The sequence below is a fragment of the Jaculus jaculus genome, chromosome 1 (assembly GCF_020740685.1).
Source record: "Jaculus jaculus isolate mJacJac1 chromosome 1, mJacJac1.mat.Y.cur, whole genome shotgun sequence".
Lineage (NCBI taxonomy): Eukaryota > Metazoa > Chordata > Mammalia > Rodentia > Dipodidae > Jaculus > Jaculus jaculus.
In genome coordinates, this window is record NC_059102.1 from 179,317,880 (window position 1) to 179,338,725 (window position 20,846).

A 20,846-nucleotide genomic window follows, 5' to 3' on the forward strand; every position below is an offset into this window, starting at 1 on the left:
TTCCAAATGCTTGGGATTAAAGGCACGTGCCACTGTTGCAGTCAGTTTTGCATTGCTGGCAAAAAACACTGGACTAAGAGCAGCTTGTGGGAAAAAAGGTTTATTTTGGCTTACAGACTCGAGGGGAAGCTCCATAATGGTAGAAGAAAATGATGGTATGAGCAGACGGTGGCTGTCACTTCCTGGCCAACATCAGGTGGACAATAGCAACACGAGAGTGTGCCAGACATTGGCAAGAGGAAGCTGGCTATAATACCCATAAGCCTGCCCCCAATATTACACTGCCTTCAATTAGCTGGGAACCTAGCATTCAGAACACCTAAGTTTATGGGCGACACCTGAATCAAACCACCATAGCCGTCATGTCTGGCTCTCTCTCTTTGATATGGGATCATGCAGTTTTGCTCAGCTTAGCCCTCACCTCCTAGACTAAAGTAGTTCTGCTTCATTTTCCTCAGTAGTTGGTACCACAGGTATATAGTACCATGACCTGCTTTTGATGAGTGTCATGATCTAATACATGCTTTTAAAACATTCTGCTGGTTTTACTGTGGGGAGTGGTTTGGAAAGAGAGAAATGGGGGAAGTATTGGGAGGCAACTAGTCATCCAGGCAAAAGATGATAGTTCAGATTAGACTGTGAGTAGTGGAGTTGGAGGGAAGTAGAAAGATTCAGTAGATATGCTTCTGCAGTTCCTTTGCAGTGGCTAGAAGCCCTGGTTTGCACTTTCTCTTCCTTTTTCCCTCCTTCCCTTCCTGCTTCCAAATAAATAAATATGTATTTGAAAAAGGAAGATTCAGTAGAGATAATAAATTTGAACAGAATAGACCTAATAATAGACTGGATATGTTAAAGGAGGGAGGTGTTAAGTATGAGCCTCAATTTCCAGCATTACCACTAGGATGGATGAAGATGCCACATGCGAGACAGAAGCATTGGAAGAGGAATGCATTTTGATATTTGTGGAGTCGATCAGAAACCTTAATTTTAGGGCTGGGGAGATGACTCAGTGGTTAAAGGCACTGCTTGCAAAGCCTTGAGGACCTGGGTTTGATTCCCCCGTACCCACATAAATCCAGATGCATATAGTGGCACATGTGTTTGAAGTTTGTTTGCATTGACAAGAGGCCCAGGTGTGTTCATTCTCATTCTTTCTGTCCAATATTTAAAAATATAAAAATACCCTTAATTTTAGTCATGCTAAGTGTGAAATGTGAGTGAAAACACACAGGTGGAGACTAATATAGTAGCAGTATTTGGTTGATGTTGAAAAGTGGTATTGGAGGTAAATCTGGATGAACTGTGGTGGAGATGGAATTTATAAGGAAAATGGATGCACTCACCTGGAGAAAGACTAGAGTAGGGCAATCAGATTGCTTAGGACTAAGGTCTAAGGAATCTCATAAAATCTGAGAAACTGTATAGAAGCAGAGAGGAACATGTGTTAAGAAGGCAGTGATCAACTGGAATTTTTTGGATTTAGAAATGCAGCAGGGATGATTGATTATAACAAGAAGAGTGTTGGAAGAATGTAGGTCCAGGAGTCAGGTGGAAGTAGGTTAAGAGTGGGGAAGGAGGGAGAAGAGGTGGGCTGTGTATTTTGATTATAATCAGTTTCCCCATAAGAAGTAATACTCCTAAGCCACATGTGGTGGCCCACACTTTTAATCCCAGCACTCAGGAGGCAGAGATAGGAAGATCACTATGAGTTTGAGGCCAGCCTGGGACTATGGAATGAGTGCCAGGTCACCCTGGGCTAGGGTGAGACTCTACCTTGAAAAAAAACAAAAAAAGGCTAAGATGGCTTAGCAGTTAAGGCGTTAGCCTGCAAAGCCCAGGGACCCTGGTTTGATTCCCAAGGACCCATATAAGCCAGCTGTACAAGGGGCGCATGCGTCTGGAGTTCATTTGCAGTGGATGGAGGCCCTGGTGCACCCATTCTCTCTTCTTCTCTGTCTCTCTGCCTCTTTCTCCCTCTCTCTCAAGTAAATAAATAAATAAAAAGAAAAAAGTAGTAATACTCATAAGAATATAAAATACATAACATAGGAACATCCTGCCTTTTTATTTTTGTTTCCTTGATGGCTTATTTTTGGTGACTTGCCAGGAGGGTATAAAGGAGAAACAGGTAAATGTAGGAGGATATTTGTCAGATGGTTAGAGAAATGATTCTCATGATCTTTAAATGTTGGCTCTGGAGGTTAAGGGTTTATCTACTCTATGTACTCTAAACTTTGCTATATTTAACCTTCTTTTCACCTCTCAGCTGAATGAATCTTACATCTTGATTTTTACAGGCTTTTAAAGTTTACCTTTTATTTCTTTCTTATTTCTTTTCTTTTCTTTTCTTTTCTTTTCTTTTCTTTTCTTTTCTTTTCTTTTCTTTTCTTTTCTTTTCTTTTCTTTTTCTTTCTTTCTTTCTTCTTCTTCTTCTTTTTTTTTCCCCTGAGGTAGAGTCTTACTCTAGCCCAGGCTGACTTGAAATTTACTATGTAGACTTATGGTGGCCTCGAACTTACGGCAATTCTCCTATCTCTGCCTCCCCAGTGCTGGTATTAACTGCATGCACCAACATGCCTGGCTTGCTCTTCTTTTTTTTAATTACACACACACACACACACACACACACACTCTCTCTCTCTCTCTCTCTCTCTCTCTCTCTCTCTCTCTCTTTCTCTCTCTCTTTCTCTCTTTTTGATTTTTCTGAGGTAGGGTCTCACTTTAGCCCAGGCTGACCTGGAATTTACTTTGTAGTCCCATGCTGGCCTTGGACTCACAGCCATCCTTCTACGTCTGCCTCCTGAGTGCTGGGATTAAAGGTGAACAGTACCATGTCTGGCTTTTTTTTTTTTTTCCCCCGAGGTAGGGTCTCACTCTAGCCCAGGTTGACCTGGAATTAACTGTGTAGTATCAGGGTGGCCTCGAACTCATGGTGATCCTCCTACCTCTGCCTCCCAAGTGCTGGAATTAAAGGCATATGCCACAACGCCTGGCATGGCTTTTTTTTTTTTTTTAAAAAGTTCTTTTCTTTTTGTTTATTTTTATTTATTTATTTGAGAGCGACAGAGAATGGGTGTGCCAGGGCTTCCAGCCATTGCAAACGAACTCCAGATGCATGTGCCCCCTTGTGCATCTGGCTAACGTGGGTCCTGGGGAATCGAGCCTCAAACTGGGTCCTTAGGCTTCACAGGCAAGCACTTAACTGCTAAGCCATCTCTCCAGCCCATGCCTGGCTTTTTAGTTCCATTAATTTTTTTGTTTTTTATTATTTTTTTAAATTAATTTATTATTAGAGAGACAGAGGGAGAGAATGGGTGCGCCAGGGCCTCCAGCTGCTGCAAGGAACTCCAGATGCATGCGCCCCTTTGTACATCTGGCTTATATGGGTCCTGGAGAGTCGAACCGGGATCCTTTGGCTTTGCAGGCAAACACCTTAGCCACTAAGCCATCCCTCCAGCCTGTTATTTACCATTTTAAAGTAAATAGTTCAGTGGCATTTAGTAATTCAGTGATTCCTATCTATATAATTAATACTAATAATATATTAATAATATAAAATCTATATAATTTCAAAACATTTCAATCATTCCAAAGTAAAAATTTTGTTAAAAATATTTTATGAATTCATTTATTTGAGAAAGAGAGAGAAGGGGGGGCACAGATAAAGAAAGAGAAGTGCTTACCGGGCAGTTTGGTGAATATAATATATGCATTTAGCCAGACACCAGCAGGTGTTACACCCCTGGGGCTCATGAACTCCCCAATCATAGATTTTCAGTATCAGGCATATATTCTCTTCCATGGAGCGGTCCTCCAGTCCAGTTAGAGAGTGGTTGGTTTCCCCCTTAATAGATATGCCACTATTGTACCCGTTGGCTCATTTGGTCTGGCTGGGCAAACTTAAGCTTGCAGTGTCTACTGTTGTTTATCTCCACTGATTACTTCTCTCTCTCTCCCATATATTAATGCTACTGTTACTTTTAGTTAGAGAAGATTCTATTTTCAGATGGTGATGACCTCTGAGATGACTCAAAAGGCACCATAGTGCTGAGAAGAAGTGACAGAGGAGTGCTTAGCACTGAAGCATCTCTATCACACCTTCCAAGGCTCAGGGTCCATTGCGGAAGAGATGGCGGCAAGAATGTAAAAGCCAAAGGAAGGGTACGACTCCTTACTCTTCCAGACACAAAATGGCCTGAATATCCATGACCTCATAGTGCCTGGCACTACCTACACAAGACCATCATAATAGGAGGAAAAGATAATGCTATCAAAATAAAAGAGAGACTGAGAGATGGAGGTGATATGATGGAGAGTGCAGTTGTGAAAGGGACGGTGGGGGGGATTATCATAGTTTATTGTCTATAATTATGGAAGTTGTTAATAAAAAATTTTAAAAAGAGAGAATGGGCATGCCTGGCTTTTCTGTTCCATTAAAAGATTGTTTATTTTTTGGGCTGGAGAGATGGCTTAGTGGTTAAGTGCTTGCCTGTGAAGCCTAAGGACCCCGGTTCGAGGCTAGATTCCCCAGGACCCACGTTAGCCAGATGCACAAGGGGACGCATGCGTCTGGAGTTCGTTTGCAGTGGCTGGAAGCCCTGGCGTGCCGATTCTCTCAATCTCTCTCCTCCTCCCCTCACCGTCTTTCTCTCAGTGTCTGTCGCTCTCAAATAAATAAACAAAATTAAAAAAAAAATTTATTTATTTTTAACAATTTTAAAACATTTAATTTTTATTTATCTATGAGAGAGAGTGTGTGTGTGCGCCAAGGATTCTAGACACTGCAACAAACTCTAGATGAATATGTTACCTTGTGCAGCTGGCTTATGTGGGTCCTGGGGAATTGATCCTGGATCCTTTGGCTTTGCAAGCAAGCACCTTAACTGCTAAACCATCTCTGTAGCCTCTGTTTTTACTTTTTTTTTTTAAATTTATTTGAGAATGACAGAGAAAGAGGCAGATAGAGCGAAAATGGACACGCCAGGACCTCCAGCCACTGCAAACGAACTCCAGACACATGTGTCACCTTGTGCATCTGGTTTATGTGTGCCCTGGGGAATTGAGCCTTGAACCGGGATCCTTATGCTTCACAGGCAATTGTTTAACCACTAAGCCATCTCTCCAGCCCCGTTTTTACTTTTTTTTTTTTTTTTGTTTTTTTGAGGTAGGGTCTCACTGTAGCCCAGGCTGACCTGAAATTCACTAAGGAGTCTCAGGGTGGCCTTGAACTCACTGCGGTCCTCTTGCCTCTGCCTCCCGAGTGCTAGGATTAAAGGCGTGCGCCACCACGCCTGGCTTCCATTTTTACTATTTTTAAAGTCAACATTTCAGTGTCACTTAGTACATTTGTTCAATTTTTTTTTAAATTTTTTTATTCTAGAGCAAATGACAGAGACAGAATTGGTGCACAAGGGCCTCAGCCACTGCAGTTGACCTCCAGATGCTTGCACTACCTAGTGGGCATGTGCAACCTTCAGTTTGCCTCACCTTTGTGCGTTTGGCTTACATGGGATCCGGAGAGTCGTACATGGGTCCTTCGGCTTCACAAGCAAGCGCGTTAATCTCTAAGCCACCTCTCCAGTCCTAGTGCATTTAGAGATTACTATTTCTGTATAATTTTAAAACATTTCTATCATTCTAAAGTAAAAACTTATAATTTTTAAAAAATAAATTTATTTATTTGAGTGTCTTTAAAAATATATATGTATATATCTATGTCTGTCTGTCTATCTTCTGGGGTACCACAATGTGTATTATAGGATTCTCTAGAGGAACAGAACCCATAGAATGAATTATATTAAAAGGGAATTTATTGGGCTAGCTTATGGCAGTCTACCAATAGTAGTTTGTAGGTCTGAGAGTTAAGGAACTGAGTAGCTGCTCAGTCCACGGAGATGGATGCCTCACGAGTCCTGATCCAGCACTGAAGACTGCAGGCTTCCTGGAGAGCTGCTGGTCTTCAGCCTAGGCTGGAAAGCTGTGAGCAGCACTGGCAGCCTGGTGGGAGGAGGGGATCCTTTTTTTTTTCCTACAGATTTCTTAGAAAAAGCCCTCTCTTTGAGAGGGGCTGCCCACTCTGGGGAAAGGATTCCTCCTTTAGTTAATCCTTCCTGGAAGCCACCTCACAGACCCACTTATGAGGAATGTCAGTGGATGTTTTTTAGTTTTTCAAGGTAGGGTTTCACTGTGGTCCAGGCTAACCTGGAATTCACTATGTAGTCTGTGGGTGTCCTTGACCTCATGGCAATCTTCCTTACCTCTTCGATTGCTGGGATTAAAGGTGTATGCCACCACACCTGGTTTAAATATATTTTTATTTATTAATTTTCAAGCAGAGAGAGATGGACAGAGAGAAAATGATAACGGGCTCTCTAGGACCTCCAGCTACTGTTAACAAACTCCAGATTCATGTGTCACTTTGTGCATCTGGCCTTATGTGGGTACTGGGAAATAGATCCTGGATTGTTAGGCTTTGCAGGCAAGCATCTTTACTGCGAGCCAGTTCTCCAGCTCCTAAAGTAAAAACGCTTAAATATTAAACATGTCTGCTTATTTTCTGCTTTCTTTAGTCCCTGACAATCACCAATCTATGGACTGATTTATTCTGCATATTTTATAAACAGAATCATATAACATGTAACTGTTGAGTTTGTCTTCTTTGAGTTAGCATAATGTTTTAGTGGTTTATTCAGCCACATTAGAATACTATGAGTTGGTACTTTATTCTTTCCCTCCCTGCCGTTTTTTAGTTTGTTAGGGTCTCACTCTAGCCCAGGATGACCTGCAGTTCACCATGTAGTCTCAAGGTAGACTCAAACTCACAGTGATTCTCCTACTTCTGCCTCCCCAAGTGCTGGGATTAAAGGCGTGCATCACCACGCACGACACTTTATTCCTTTTTTATGGCTGAATACTATTCTGGTATATGTATAATTCATTTATCCTTTTGCCCACTGATGGGTACTTAAATTTCTTTTGACATTTTGGCTCACATAAATAGTGTTGCTATGCATATGTGTACATGAATGCATTTTCAATTTTTTTAAAAAATATATCTAAGAGAAAGGGAGAGAGAACAGGAGAGAACAAGTGCACCAGGACCTCCAGCTACTGCAAATGTACTCCAGATGCATGTACCACCTTTTCATCTGGTTTATGTGGGTACTGGGGAATGGAACCTGGGTCCTTAGGCTTCACAGGCAAGAGCCTTAGTCTTTAGGCCATCTCTCCAGCCCTCAATTTTTAAAATTATATCTGGGGGTCTTATGATAACATTACTAATATATTTTTGTTAAGATTATTGCTGAGTATGGTTGTGTGTACCTGTAACTCCAGCATTCAGTAGGCTGAGTGACATGAATTTGAGGCTGTAGTAAGTACCAGGCCTGCTAAGGCTGTATATCAAATCCTGTCTCAAAAATGCAAACAAAAAATGCCTTGGAGTTGGCACATGCCTTTAATCCCAGCACTTGGGAGGCAGAGGTAGGAGGATTGCTGTGCGTTTGAGGCCACCCTGAGACTACATAGTGAATTCCAGGTGAGCCTGAGCTAGAGTGAGACTCTACCATGAGAAACAAAAACAAACAAAAAAACTGTCTTGGGTTGGAGATATGGCTTAGCAGCTAAGGTATACTTGCCTGCAAAGCCTAAGGACCCATGTTCAACTCTCTACAGCCCACGAAAGCCAGAAGCACAAGATGACGCAAACATGCAAGGTCATGGTGCATTCTTATGGAGTTGGATTGCATTAGTGGGAGGCCCTCGCATGCTGATTCTCTCTTACTTTTCCTCTCTCTCATAAATTACAAAAAAGTCTTTTTTACTTAGATTGATGTGTAAACCCCAGCACTCCAGAGGCTGAGGCAGGAGCATTGTTGAGAGTTGGAGATGATAGGGTTAGATCTTGTCTCAAAAAAAAAAAAAAAAAAAACAAAACCCAAAACCAACAAAACATAAGGTTCTTCCTAAATTAGAGAGCAGAGCCAACAAATGTGTAGGGTCAGTAGAGTATGTGATTAGAGAATTGTTGAGTGGACTTAATTTGGGATTTCGAATCTGCTGCCACTGCAAATAAAGTCCAGACATAAGTACCACTTTATGCATATTGTTTTTACATTGGTACTGGGGATTAGAACCTGGGCTCTCAGGGTTTGCAAGCAAGTACTTTTTAACTGGTGAGCCATCTCCAGTGCCCTGAAATTTAGAATGTCTTTCTTGTATATTTAACATTTTGGGGAAATAGATTCTTCTAACATTCTGGTTTTATTATTTCCATTTTACTGATGGCATAATTAAAATAAAACATCTGTGTGGTTTTAACTTCTTATCCTTAGAATAAGTGATGGAATTAGGAATAGAAGACTCTTAATCTGTTCTTTGTCTCAGGCGACCCATATAGATCCATATTGCATTAACATGAAGCTGTTTGACATGGGCTTCCTATATTTTATAATCTCTTGTTTAAGTGATGTGAAGCAGATGTTCTCTTTGCACAGAGAACAGGGCATAAGGGAATATACCCACATACATAATTTTTAAAATTTTTATTTTTATTTGAGACAGAAGGGGTGGAGGAGAGAGAGGATGGGTGCACCAGGGCCTCTAGCTACTGCAAACAAACTCCAGACACATGTGCCACTTTGTGCATTGCGCTTATGTGGGACCTGGAGAATCAAACCAGGGTCCTTAGACTTCACACCGTCAAGCCATCTCTCCAGCCCCCAAAAGGGAGTATTTTAATTGCAACAGAAGGGATATAGATCACATGTTAGAAAGAACTCCTGACAAAAAGATATGGGAATATTACCAAGGGTGATTGTGAAATGTTTTCCCTAAAAATTTTGTTTTTATTTTTATTTTTCCTAAAGATTTAGCAGTTATATTTGGGTGATGTAGGTGCAAGCTTATTTAGAAAGCCAGGAATAGTAGTGTGTGTCTGTAATCATAGTGTTGGAGTCAGAGACAGAAGGATCTCTGGTACTTGATGGCCAGTTGGTCTAACTGAAACTCCACACTCCAGGTTCAGTGAGAGACACTGTCTCAAAAAGTAAGGTGGATGGGGTTAGAGAGATGGCTCAGTGGTTAAAGCCTGTTATTTGTAAAGCCTGACAGCTCAGGTTTGATTCCCCAGTATCCATATGAAGCCAGACACACAAAGTGGCTCATGTACCTGGAGTTTGTTTGCAACGGCAGGAGGCCCTGCTATAACTATTCTTCCTCTTCCTTTCTCTCTCTCTCTTAAATAAATATTTATGTATATATTAAATAATAAAGTAGAGAGTGAAGAAAACACCTTACATTGATCTCTGACTTCCATATGCATGTTGCATGTGCACCCACATCAAGCACACTGTACATATATGCAGCAAAATAATGAGGGAGAGGGGCTGGGGAGATAGCTCAGTGGTTCAAGTGAGTTCAAAACCAGCCTGGACTATATGATACTCTGTCTCAAAAAAGAAAACACACACAAAAGGGTCCGTGGTTATATATGTATTTATGTATAAATGGGAACACGTTATCAGTTAATAGACCAAAGTAATTTATTTATTTATTTATTTATTTTTTAGGTATGGTTTCACTGTATAGCCCAGGCTGATTGGGAATTCACTCTGGTCTCAGGGTAGCCTAAAACTCACAGCATTTCTCCTACATCTACCTCCCACGTGGTGGGATTAAAGGCATGCACCACCATGTCTGGCTTTAAAAAAATATTTTATTTTTATTTATTTATTCATTTATTTTTTACTTTATGTTATTTATTTATTTGGTAGAGGAAGAGGGAGAGAGAGAGAGAATGGGCGCTCCAGGGCCTCCAGCCACTGCAAACAAAGTCCAGATGCATGTGCCCCCTTGTGCATCTGGCTAATGTGGGTCCTGGGTAATTGAACCAGGGTCCTTTGGCTTTGCATGCAAATGCCTTAACCACTAAGCCATCTCTCCATCCCTATTTTTATTTATTTATTTATTAGAGAGAGAGAGAGAAAGAAAGAGAGAGAGAGAGAGAATGAATATAGATCAGGGCCTCTACAGTTACCACAAATGAACTTCAGGTGCATGCGCCACCTTGTGCATCTGGCTTATGTGAGTCCTGGGGAATTTAACCTGGGTCCTTTGGCTTTGCAGGCAAGTGCCTTAATCACTAAACCATTTCTTCAGCCCTTGATTTTATTTTATTTTTGTGACAGTCATGAAATGTAGCCTGCACAGCTTCTAATCTTCCTGTCTTAGCCTTCCAAGTGGTAGGAGTATAGGTTTGTGCTATTGTGCCCAGTCCTAATATTTATTCTTTTATATAGTGTTGATCACAAACCTATAAAATGCTGGGATTTAAAATTACAGACATGGGTCACCACACCCTGTTTTGTGGTGCTGGGGTTGAACTCAGGGCTTTGTGCATTTAGGCAGGCACTTCTTCCCCACTGATCCATGTCATCAGCCCAGCATGGTTGTTTTTTCCCCCAATTTAATATTTTTATTTATTTATTTGAGAGAGTGAGGGGGAGAGAGAGAGAGGAAGAAGTAGATAGAGAAGGAGAGAATGGGCACTCCCGTGGCTGCAGCCACTGAAAAAAAACTCCAGATGCATGTGCCACCTTGTACATCTGGCTTATGTAGGTACTGGTTAATTGAACCTGTATCCTTAGGTTTTGCAGGCAAGCGTCTTAACCACTAAGCCATCTATCTCTTTAGCCCAACATTTTTTTTTTTTTTTTTGGTTTTTTGAGGTAGGGTCTCACTGTAGCCCAGGCTGACCTGGAACTCATTATGGAGTCTCAGGGTGACCTTGAACTCAAGGCAATCTTCCTACCTCTGCTTCCCGAGTGCTGGGATTTAGGCGTGTGCCACCACGCCTGGCTTCCAACATGGTTATTTTTGAAGTTAATTTTTTTTTTTTTACTATTATATTTAGCAAAAAGTTTAATAGGAAAATGTACATGAACTAATTTCACCTCAATAGTAAAACAGGCCCTTTGAGAAGGGGGCATGAATTTCTCTGAAAAGCTATTGTTTACATTTGTTCCAAGGCTTCCAACATGATGATACTATTTCCTCGAATGACTATCTTCTGAGAAAGGGTCTTCTGCTGTTTTGCTGTTGCTTCCTGTAAGCTTCTGGATTCTCCTAGTTCTGCCTCCCACTGCCACAGGGGCATTAGGATTACAGATATATGTGCTACTCTGCATTTGGACCATACCACCCTACTATTATTTTGCTGCCTACTAGTTGCTATTTCCACACATTCATTGGTCACAGGATTCATGAAGGGATCAAATCCCCACAGTATAACTTGGATATGTCTGCCTCCATTTAATTTCAGTGATAACTTCTTGTCCATAAATTTCTTCAGCTGGGAAGCTGGGTGTGGTGGTGCACGTCTTTAATCCTAGCACTAGGGAGGCAGAGATAGGCAGATTGCTGTGAGTTCGAGGCCAGCCTGAGACTACATAGTGAATTCCAGGTCAGCCTGGGCTAGAGTGAGACCCTTGCTCGAAAAACAAAACAACAAAAAATAGATTTCTTCAGCTCGGGAGGGTGGGCCTTGCTCATCATGTCTTGTCAGTGGGATACATGCTCCTTACTTGAAGTGAGTCTTTAACTTTAAACTGCTTGCCTAAATTCTTGAGATCCTGGGCTGAATCCCTGGCATTGCAAAAATCCCAACAAAACAAAAGCACAACAAATCCAAAACTACTGTGATTTATTTACCCATGAGTACATTTACTGTTGATGAAATTAGAAGACTTGAACTTCATTATGTTTCATTTTTTGGATTTTTTTTTAATTTTTATTTTTCAAGGTAGGGCCTCACTCTAGCACAGGCTGACGTGGGATTCACTTTATATTTTCAGGGTGGCTTTGAACTCATGGTGATCCTCTTACCTCTGCCTCCCGAGTGATGGGATTAAAGGCATGCACCACCATGCCTGGCTTCATATTTTGGATTTTAAAAATATTTCTATTTATTTGTAAGGAGTAAGAGGGAGAGTGAATATAGGTACTCCAGGGTCTCTTACCACTGCAAATGAACTCCAGATGCATGTGCTACTTTGTGCATCTGGCTTTATATTGGGTATAGGGGAATCAAACCCAAGCTGGCAGGCTTTGTACCCAGCACTTTTCGCTGCTAAGCCATCTTCCCAGCCCAGCTTTTTGAATTTTTTAAAGAGGTAATAGGGAACCCCATGTAGTGAGTTTTGTTTTAGACCTGATTTTAGTGAATGTAACAATAGATAAGTTATGTTACCTTTTTTTTTTAACCCCCTCTCCTCCTCTCACCCCCAGGTAGGGTTTCACTTTACCCAGGGTGATCTGCAATTCACTGTGTAGTCATAGGGTGGCCTCAAGCTCATGGCAATCCTTTCTCTGCCTCCTAAGTGCTGGGATTAAAGGCATGTGCCATCACATGCCCTGCTTATGTTAATTTTTAAAGGTTTTATGTTAAATGATATGCATGTCACTCTCAACTCCTACACATCTATGATTTGACCAATCATGTTAACAAATTTTCATTGACTAGTTCATTGACAGTTATAGCATTATTTTGGGGGAAGGAACTTCGGGCTCGTTTGTGCTTTGAAGCCTGTGAAATGCATATAGTATAGGATATTGGGAACATTTCACAGGGACCAGGATGGGACATATGTAGTTTATAACTGTTTATAGAATAGAAATTATGGGGCTGGAGAGTTGGCTCAGCAGTTTAGATGCTTGCCTGCAAAGCCTAACGACCTGGGTCTAATTCCCCAGTAGCCACATAGGCCAGATGCACAAAGTGGTGCATGCATCTGGAAATTGTTTGCAGTGGCTAGAGGCCCTTGCATGCCCATATTGTCTGCCTGTCTGTCTTGCTGTGCATCTTTGCTTGCAAATTAAAAAAAAAATATATATATATATATATGTATGTATGTGTGTGTGTGTGTGTATGTATATATATATATATATATATATATATATATATATATATATATATATATATATATATATATATATATATATACACACACACACACACAGGAGGCCGGGCATGGTGGTGCACACCTTTCATCCCAGCACTCGGGAAGCAGAGGTAGGAGGATCGCCATCAGTTCAAGGCCAGCCTGAAACTACGTAGTGAATTCCAGGTCAGCCTGGGCTAGAGTGAGACCCTACCTCAAAAAAAAAAAAAAAAATCAAAACTAGTACTAGTTATAATGAAGCTAATGTGACAGATTGACTTGTTTGGGGAGGGAAGTTGAATTCTTTAAACCACAGTACTTTATACTTCCTTAAGGGTAATAGTTGTTAGTACTTTTCTTTTCTTTTTTTTTTTTGAGGTAGGGTCTTATTCTGGCTCAGGCTGACCTGGAATGCACTATGTAGTCTCAGGGTGGCCTCAAACTCATGGCAGTCCTCCCACCTCTGTCTTCTGAGTGCTGTGATTAAAGGCATATGCCACCATGCCTGGCTTGTATTATTATTATTATGAGAAAGAGCAGGAGAGAGAATTGGCACACCAGGGCCACCAACCACTACAATTGAACTCTAGATGCATGTGCCATCTTGTGCACATGTGTGACCTTACATGCTTGCATCACTTTGTGTATCTCGCTTACATGGGATCTGGAGAGTTGAACATAGGTCCTTAGGCCTCTCAGGCAAGCTCCTAAACTACTAAGCCATCTCTCTAGCTCATGATCACATTTTGATACAAAAGCTAAAACTTATGTGCATTGGGCTGGAGAGATGGCTTAGCAATTAAGTGTTTGCCTAAGAAGCGCAAGTTCCCAGGTTTGATTCCCTAGAACACACAGAAGCCAGATGCGCATGGTGGCAAATGCATCTAGAGTTTGTTTGCAGTGGCTAGGGGTCTTGGTGTGCCCATTCTCTCTCTCCTTCATAAACAAACATAAATACATATTTTAAAAACTTATGTGCATAAGTATTGTATTATGTGAATTGATAGGTTTACCTTAGGAGGGTGGGGTTGGAAAAACTTGGAAAGAAGGTGGACTACATAGAGTTAATTTATTATTATTATTTATTTTTGAGAGAGAGAGTGAGAGAAAATGGGCATGCTAGGGCCTTTCAGCTGCTGTGAACGAACTCCAGACACATGTGCCCCTTTTGTGCATGTGCGAAATTGCATGCTTGCATCACTTTTTTTTTTTTCCTCTAGGTAGGGTCTCGCTCTAGCCCAGGCTGACCTGGAATTAACTGTGTAGTCTCAGGGCGGCCTTGAACTCATGGCAGTCCACCTACCTCTGCCTTCTGAGTACTGGGATTAAAGGCGTGCATCACCATGCCTGGCTTTTGGGTCACTTTTTGTGTCACTAAGCCATCTATCCAGCCCTAGTTGTTTCTTCTTACTATTATTATTTTATTTTTTCATTTTGTTTTTGTTTTTTGAGGTAGGGTCTCATTCTCTAACCCAGGCTAATCTGGAATTCACTGTGTAGTCTCAGGGTGGCCTCAAACTCATGATGATCCTCCTACCTCTGCCTCCCAAGTGCTGGAATTAAAGGCATGCACCACCATGCCTGGTGCCCTTTCTTACAAACAGGATATTGACATTAATGCAGGACATTTCTGCCACCAAAAGGATCCCTCCTAATGAACACTATTACTTTAAAAAGTTATTTTATTATTTATTTTTTTTTTTTTGAGGTAGGGTCTCACTTTAGACCAGGCTGGACTTGAACTCATTGTGATCCTCCTATCTCAGCCTTCTGAGTCCTAGTTCTGGGATTAAAGATGTACACTACTACATCTGGTTCCTTGATGTGCTTTTATGACAATACGACCTCCAAATTACAGTGTTCTGGATAGCAGTGCCATGGACAAAATTGTAAGTTTTGCTCATAAAAATCAAGGGAGAATACCCACTGGGGTAGGTACACCAGTCCTCTTACTCTCTCAATACCATCTGAAATGGCCGGCGACCACTAATCTGTCTCCCTTCATCATTTTATTTTATTTTTTATTTTAGAGAGAGAGACAGGGAGAGATCGTGAGAGAATTGGTGTGGCAGGGCCTCAGTAACTGCAATAGAACCCCAGGCTCTTGCGCCACCTAGTGGGCATATGCAACCTTGCACTTGCCTCACCTTTGTATGTCTGACTTATGTGGGATCTGGAGAGTCGAATGTGGGTCCTTAGGCTTCAGAGGCAGATGCCATAACTGCTAAGCCATCTCTCCAGCCCCCCCCTTTTCTTAAAAAATAATTTATTTATTTGAGAGAGAGAGAGAGAGAGAGAGAGAGAGAGAGAGAGAGAGGGGGAGAGAATGGGCACGGCAGGACCACTAGCCACTGCAAATGAGCTCCAGGTGTATGTGCCACCTTATGCATCTGGCTTATGTTTATACTGGGGAATCTAACCTGGATCCTTAGGCTTTACAGGCAAGCACCTTAACCACTAAGCCATCTCTCTAGCACTGTCATTTTAATAATGTTATATAAGCCAGGTCTGGTAGCAGAGGCCTATTATCCCAAAACACAAGAGGCTGAAGTAGGGGATCACAGGTTTAAGACTTGCCTGGCAATTTAGTGAGACCTGTCTCAAATAGAAAAAACTCAGTGATAGAGTACCTGCCTAACGTGTGAAACTAGATTTAATTCACAGCACTGCCAGAGAGAATGATGGTGAGGGGATATGGAGTCATGTAGTTTGTAACCTTTTGGATTGGCTCTTTTCACTCAACATAATTCCCTTGAGATTCATCTAGATTGTATATATCCATAGCAGAAAATAAACGGTTGAGCATTATTCCATGGTGATGCAGCATCCTTTTTAAATCGTTTGCCTATTGTAGAACATCTGAATTTTCATATTCTTGGGCTCTTATGAATAAAGCTGCTGTAAACATTTATGTCCAAGTTTTAATATTTTTTCCTAGATATACAGGGTCTTGCTCTAGGCCACGCTGACCTGGAATTCACTATGTAGTCTCAGGGTGGACTTGAACTCACACAATCCTGTCTCCCAAGTGCTGGGATTCAAGGTGTGTACTATCACGCCTAGCCCACTTTAAAAAAACAAATTATGGGCTGGAGAGATGGCTTAGTGGTTACAGCATTGCCTGCAAAGTCAAAGTACCCAGGTACGATTCCCCAGGACCCATGTAGGCCAGATGCACAAGGGGGTGCACACATCTGGAGTTCGTTTGCAGTGGCTAGAGGCCCTGGCGTGCCCATTCTCTGTGTCTGTCTTCCTCTTTCTCTCTCTGTCTACCTGCCTATTTCTCTCTCAAATAAGATAAATATATTTTAATATTTTATTTTTATTATTTGAGAGAGGGAGGGAGGGAGGGAAAGAGAAAGATAGAGAATTGGGCATGTCGGGGCCTCCAACCACTGCAAACAAACTCCAGATGCATGTGCCACCTTGTGCATTTGGCTTACTTGGATCCTGGGGAGTTGAACCTGAGTCCTTTAGCTTTGGCTTTGTAGGCAAGGGCCTTAACCACTTAGCAATTTCTCCAGTCCCTGGCCCACATTTTTTTTCAAATTTTTATTGACAACTTCCATGATTATAAAAAGTATCCCATAGAAATACCCTCCCTTCCCCCACTTTCCCCTTTGAAACTCCATTCTCCATCATATCCCCTCCCCATTTCAATCAGTCTCTCTTATTATGATGTCGTGATCTATTCCTCCTCTTATGATGGTCTTGTGTAGGTAGTGTCAGGCCCTGTGAGGTCATGGATATCCAGGCCATTTTTGTGTCTGGAGGGAGCACGTTGTAAGGAGTCCTACCCTTCCTTTGGCTCTTACATTCTTTCTGCTACCTCTCCCACAATGGACCCTGAGCCTTGGAGGGTGTGATTGTGATATTGCAGTACTGAGCATTCCAGTCACTTCTTTTCAGCACCATACCTTCTGAGTCGTCTCAAGGTCACTGCCATCTGAAAAGATTCTCTATCAAAAGTGAGAGTAGCAGGGCTGGAGAGATGGCTTAGTGGTTAAGCACTTGCCTGTGAAGTCTAAGGACCCCGTTTCAAGGCTCGATTCCCCAGGACCCACGTTAGCCAGATGCACAAGGGGGCACACGCATCTGGAGTTCTTTTGCAGTGGCTGGAAGCCCTGGCGTGCCCACTCTCTCTCTCTCTCTCTCTGCCTCTTTCTCTCTTTGTCACTCTCAAGTAAATAAATTTAAAAAAAGTGAGAGTAGCATTAATATAAGGGTATGAACATTAAGAGAAGTGTTTATTGGGTAGTTTGATTAGCATAGTATCCTGGTCCACATTTTTAAACTATTTTAAAAATATTTACTTGTTTGCGAGAGAGACAATGAGTGTGGACATGCCAGTGCTTCCTGCCATTGCAAACTCCAGATGCATGGAGTATTTTGTGCATCCGGCTTTATTTACATGGGTACTGAAGGATTGAATCCAGACTGTGAGGCTTTGCAAGCAAATGGCTTTAACTGCAGAGCCGTCTCTCTAGCCATTTATTTATTTATTTTTTGAGTTGGGTCTTGCTCTAGCCCAGGCTGACGTGAAATGCACTGTGTAGTCTCAGAATGGCCTCGAATCCACAGTGATCCTCCTACCTCTGCCTCCCAAGTGCTGTGATTAAAGGCATGCGCCACCACACCCAGCTTCTAGCTCTTCAATTAAAAAAAAATTATTTATTTATTTGCAAGGAGAGAAAGACAGAGAGAGAATGGACACTCCAGGATTCTCTGAGTTCTGCAAACAAACTTCAGTTGCATGTGCCGCCTTGTGCATCTGACTTTATCTGGTTGCTGAGGAATTGAACCCAAGTCACTAGGCTTGGCAGGCAAGAACCTTAAGTACTGAGCCATCGCCCCATCCCTCCTTTAAATTTTTAAAAACGATTTAAGCATTTTATTTTTTTTGCCAGGCATGATGGTGTACACCTTTAATCTCAGCACTTTGGAGGCAGAGGTAAGAGGGTTGCCATGAGGTCGAGACCACCCTGAGACTACATAATAAATTCTAGGTCAGCCTGGGCTATAATGAGACTATCTTGAAAAACCAAAAAAAAAAAAAAAAAAAGGGCAGGAGAGATCGTTTAGCGGTTAAGCGCTTGCCTGTGAAGCCTAGGGACCTTGGTTCGAGGCTCAGTTCCCCAGGACCCACGTTAGCTAGATGCATAAGGGGCGCCCACATCTGGAGTTCCTTTGCAGTGGCTGGAGGTCCTGGTGCACCCATTCTCTCTCTCTGCCTCTTTCTCTCTCTGTCACTTTCAAATAAATAAATTAATTAAATTAAATAAATAATTAAAAAAACAAAATTATTTATTTATTAGAAAGAGGCAGGTATATAGAAAATGGGCATGCACCAGAGCCTTCAGCTACTGCAAAGGAACTCCAGATGGGTGTGCCACCTGTGCCTCTGTTTTTATGTGGATACTGGGGAATTGAACCTGGGTCCCATGGCTTTGGCAGCAAGTGCCTTAAATGCAAAGCAATCTCTCTAGCCAATAATAGTCCCTTTTTGTTTTATTTTGTTTTGTTTGAGGTTGGGTCTTGCTCTAGCCCCAGGTCACCTGGAATTCACTATGTAGTCTCACAGTGGCCTTGAACTCACAGTGATCCTGTCTTTGCCTCCTGAGTGCTGAGATTAAAGGCTTGTGCCACCACCACACTAGCTAACAGTAGTATCTTAATGATCCTTAAGTGTAAATTAGATTTGTGTATATAAGCATTTAATACAGCCAGACACGTAGCAAATGTCAGTGAATATTAAGAGTGATGTTTTACTTTTATTTATTTTTAATTTATCAGCTAGGGGGCAGATAGAAAGAAAATAGGTGTACGAGGGCCTTCAGCTGCTGCAAACAAACTCCAGATGCATGTGCCGCTTTGTGCATCTGGCTTATATGGATATTGGGGAATTGAACCTGGGTCCTTTGACTTTGCAGGCAAGAGCCTTAACCTCTAAGCCATCCCTCCAGACTCTGAAGTAATGTTTTAAATACGTGTACCGTATTCTTTACCATTTGTCAGAAATTGGATGAATACTGGGATTTTTTTTTCCTGCTAATCTTACTAAAAGGCTTTAATATTGTTTCTTTTATTGGGGGGGGTTCGTTGAGAGGGTTGGTTTTTGAGTCAGGGTTTCTTTGTCACCCTGGCTGGCTTGGAACTTATAGCAATCCTCCCACTGTTCCTTCCTGAGTGCTGGGATTATAGTCATGTGCCATCATGCTTAATTACTTCTGTTTTTTAATATCTGGCTTGGCCTGATTGCTTCTACTTTTTATTTGTATTTATTTATTTGTAAGCAGAAAAAGAGAGAAAAGTGAGAGAGGGAATGAATTTCTATTGTTAGCTGTGTTTCAGACATGCTGGTTTGATTTCTGCCCTTACACATGCTGTTTACCTGTCAAGGACTTTGGTACTTGACTTTTTCTCTTTCTCTTTGGAGTATTTTTTCACCTACCTTTAAAGAATATATATATTATTTATTTGAGAGGGAGAGACAGAGGAGAGAATGGGTATACCAGGGCCTTGAGCCATTGCAAACAAACTCCAGATGCATATTCTACCTTGTGTGTCCGGCTTTATGTGGGTACTGAGGTATTAAATCTGGATCTTTTGGCCATTATACTTGGCTCATCTCTTAAATAGATAGATAGATAAATAAATAAGTAATATAAAAAGTCACCTTGGGCTAGAGAAATGGCTGGTTAAAGGCATTTTATTGTAAAGCCTGAAAGCCTGGATTTGATTCCCCAGTACCCACATAAAAGGCAGACCCACTAAATGGCACATGCATCTGGAATTCATTTGTAGTGGCAGGAAGCCATACTCTACCTACACTTCCTTTCTCTCTCCGTATCTATAGTAAATTAAAAAAAATGAAATTAAAGTTATCTTTAAAAAAAATTTTATTAGCATTTTCCATGATTATAAAAAAATATCCCATGGTAATTCCCTCCCCCCCACATAAAGGGGGGGCAGGCAGGCAGATAGAAAGAGAATGGGTGCTCCAGGGCCTCCAGCCGTTGCAGATGAATTCCCGATGCATGCACCACCTTGTACATATGTCTTATGTAGGTCCTGGGGAATCAAACCTGCTTTGCAGGCAGAGCACCTTAAGCATTAAGCCATCTTTCCAGTCCTACTTAAAAAAAACAAAACAAAACACATTTTATTTGTTTAATTTATTTAAGAGAGATAGAAAGAGAGACAGAGAAAGAGAGAATATGGGCATGAGATAGGTTCTCATTCTAGCCCAGGCTGACCTGGGATTCACTATGTACTCTCAGGGTGGCCTAGAACTCACAGCAATCCTCCTACCTCTGCCTCCCAAGTGCTGGGATCAAAGGTGTGCACCACCACACCTAGCTGCAAACCAATACTTTTAACTGTTGAGCCATCTTTCCAGCTCCCTTAAAGTCATCTTCTTGAGGGGCAGGATTTTTTTCTCAATTTTTATTAACATTTTCCATGATTATAAAAAGTATCCTATGGTAACACCCTCCCCCTCAACTTTCACCTTTGAAATTCCATTCTCCATCATATCCCCTCCCCATCTCAATCAGTCTCTTTTATTTTGATGTCATGGCCTTTTCCTCCTCTTATGATGGTCTTGTGTAAGTAGTGTCAGGTACTGTGAGGTCATGGATATCCAGGCCTTTTTATGTCTGGAGGGAGCACGTTGTAAGGAGTCCTACCCTTCTTTTGGCTCTTACATTCTTTCCACCACCTCTTCTGCATTAGACCCTGAGCCTTGGAAAGTGTGATGGAGATGTTACTCAGTACTCCAGTCACTTCTTTCCAGCATTATGATACCTTCTGAGTCATCCCAAGCTCACTGCCATCTGAAAAGAGAAGATTCTCTACCCAAAGGGAGAGTAGCGTTAATATAAGGGTATAAATATTAAGAGACATGCT

At 41.6% G+C, this 20,846-nt stretch overlaps 2 protein-coding genes across 8 annotated transcripts in view; one reads left to right on the forward strand and one right to left on the reverse strand.

Annotated features, from left to right (window-relative positions):
* The window catches only part of Ambra1 (autophagy and beclin 1 regulator 1), a 281,415-nt gene that overhangs the window by 24,648 nt on the left and 235,921 nt on the right, over positions 1–20,846 (forward strand). The gene's annotated exons all lie outside the window — the stretch shown is intronic.
* Positions 11,012–11,544, reverse strand: LOC123461667 (small nuclear ribonucleoprotein G-like). Its single transcript, XM_045153321.1, has 3 exons — positions 11,519–11,544; positions 11,198–11,342; positions 11,012–11,065 (listed from the first exon to the last, which is right to left on the reverse strand). Exons 2-3 carry the CDS (start codon positions 11,336–11,338, stop codon positions 11,012–11,014), a joined length of 195 nt encoding a protein of 64 aa, XP_045009256.1. The 5' UTR covers positions 11,339–11,342; positions 11,519–11,544.

Coding starts and splice junctions, on each gene's coding strand:
- LOC123461667 (XM_045153321.1), bottom strand. CDS start 11,338: ATGGACAAGAAGTTATCACTGAAATTAAATGGAGGCAGACATATCCAA. Junction 11,066..11,197: donor AGCAAAATAATAGTAGGGTG/GTATGGTCCAAA, acceptor CTTTCTCAGAAG/ATAGTCATTCGAGGAAATAG.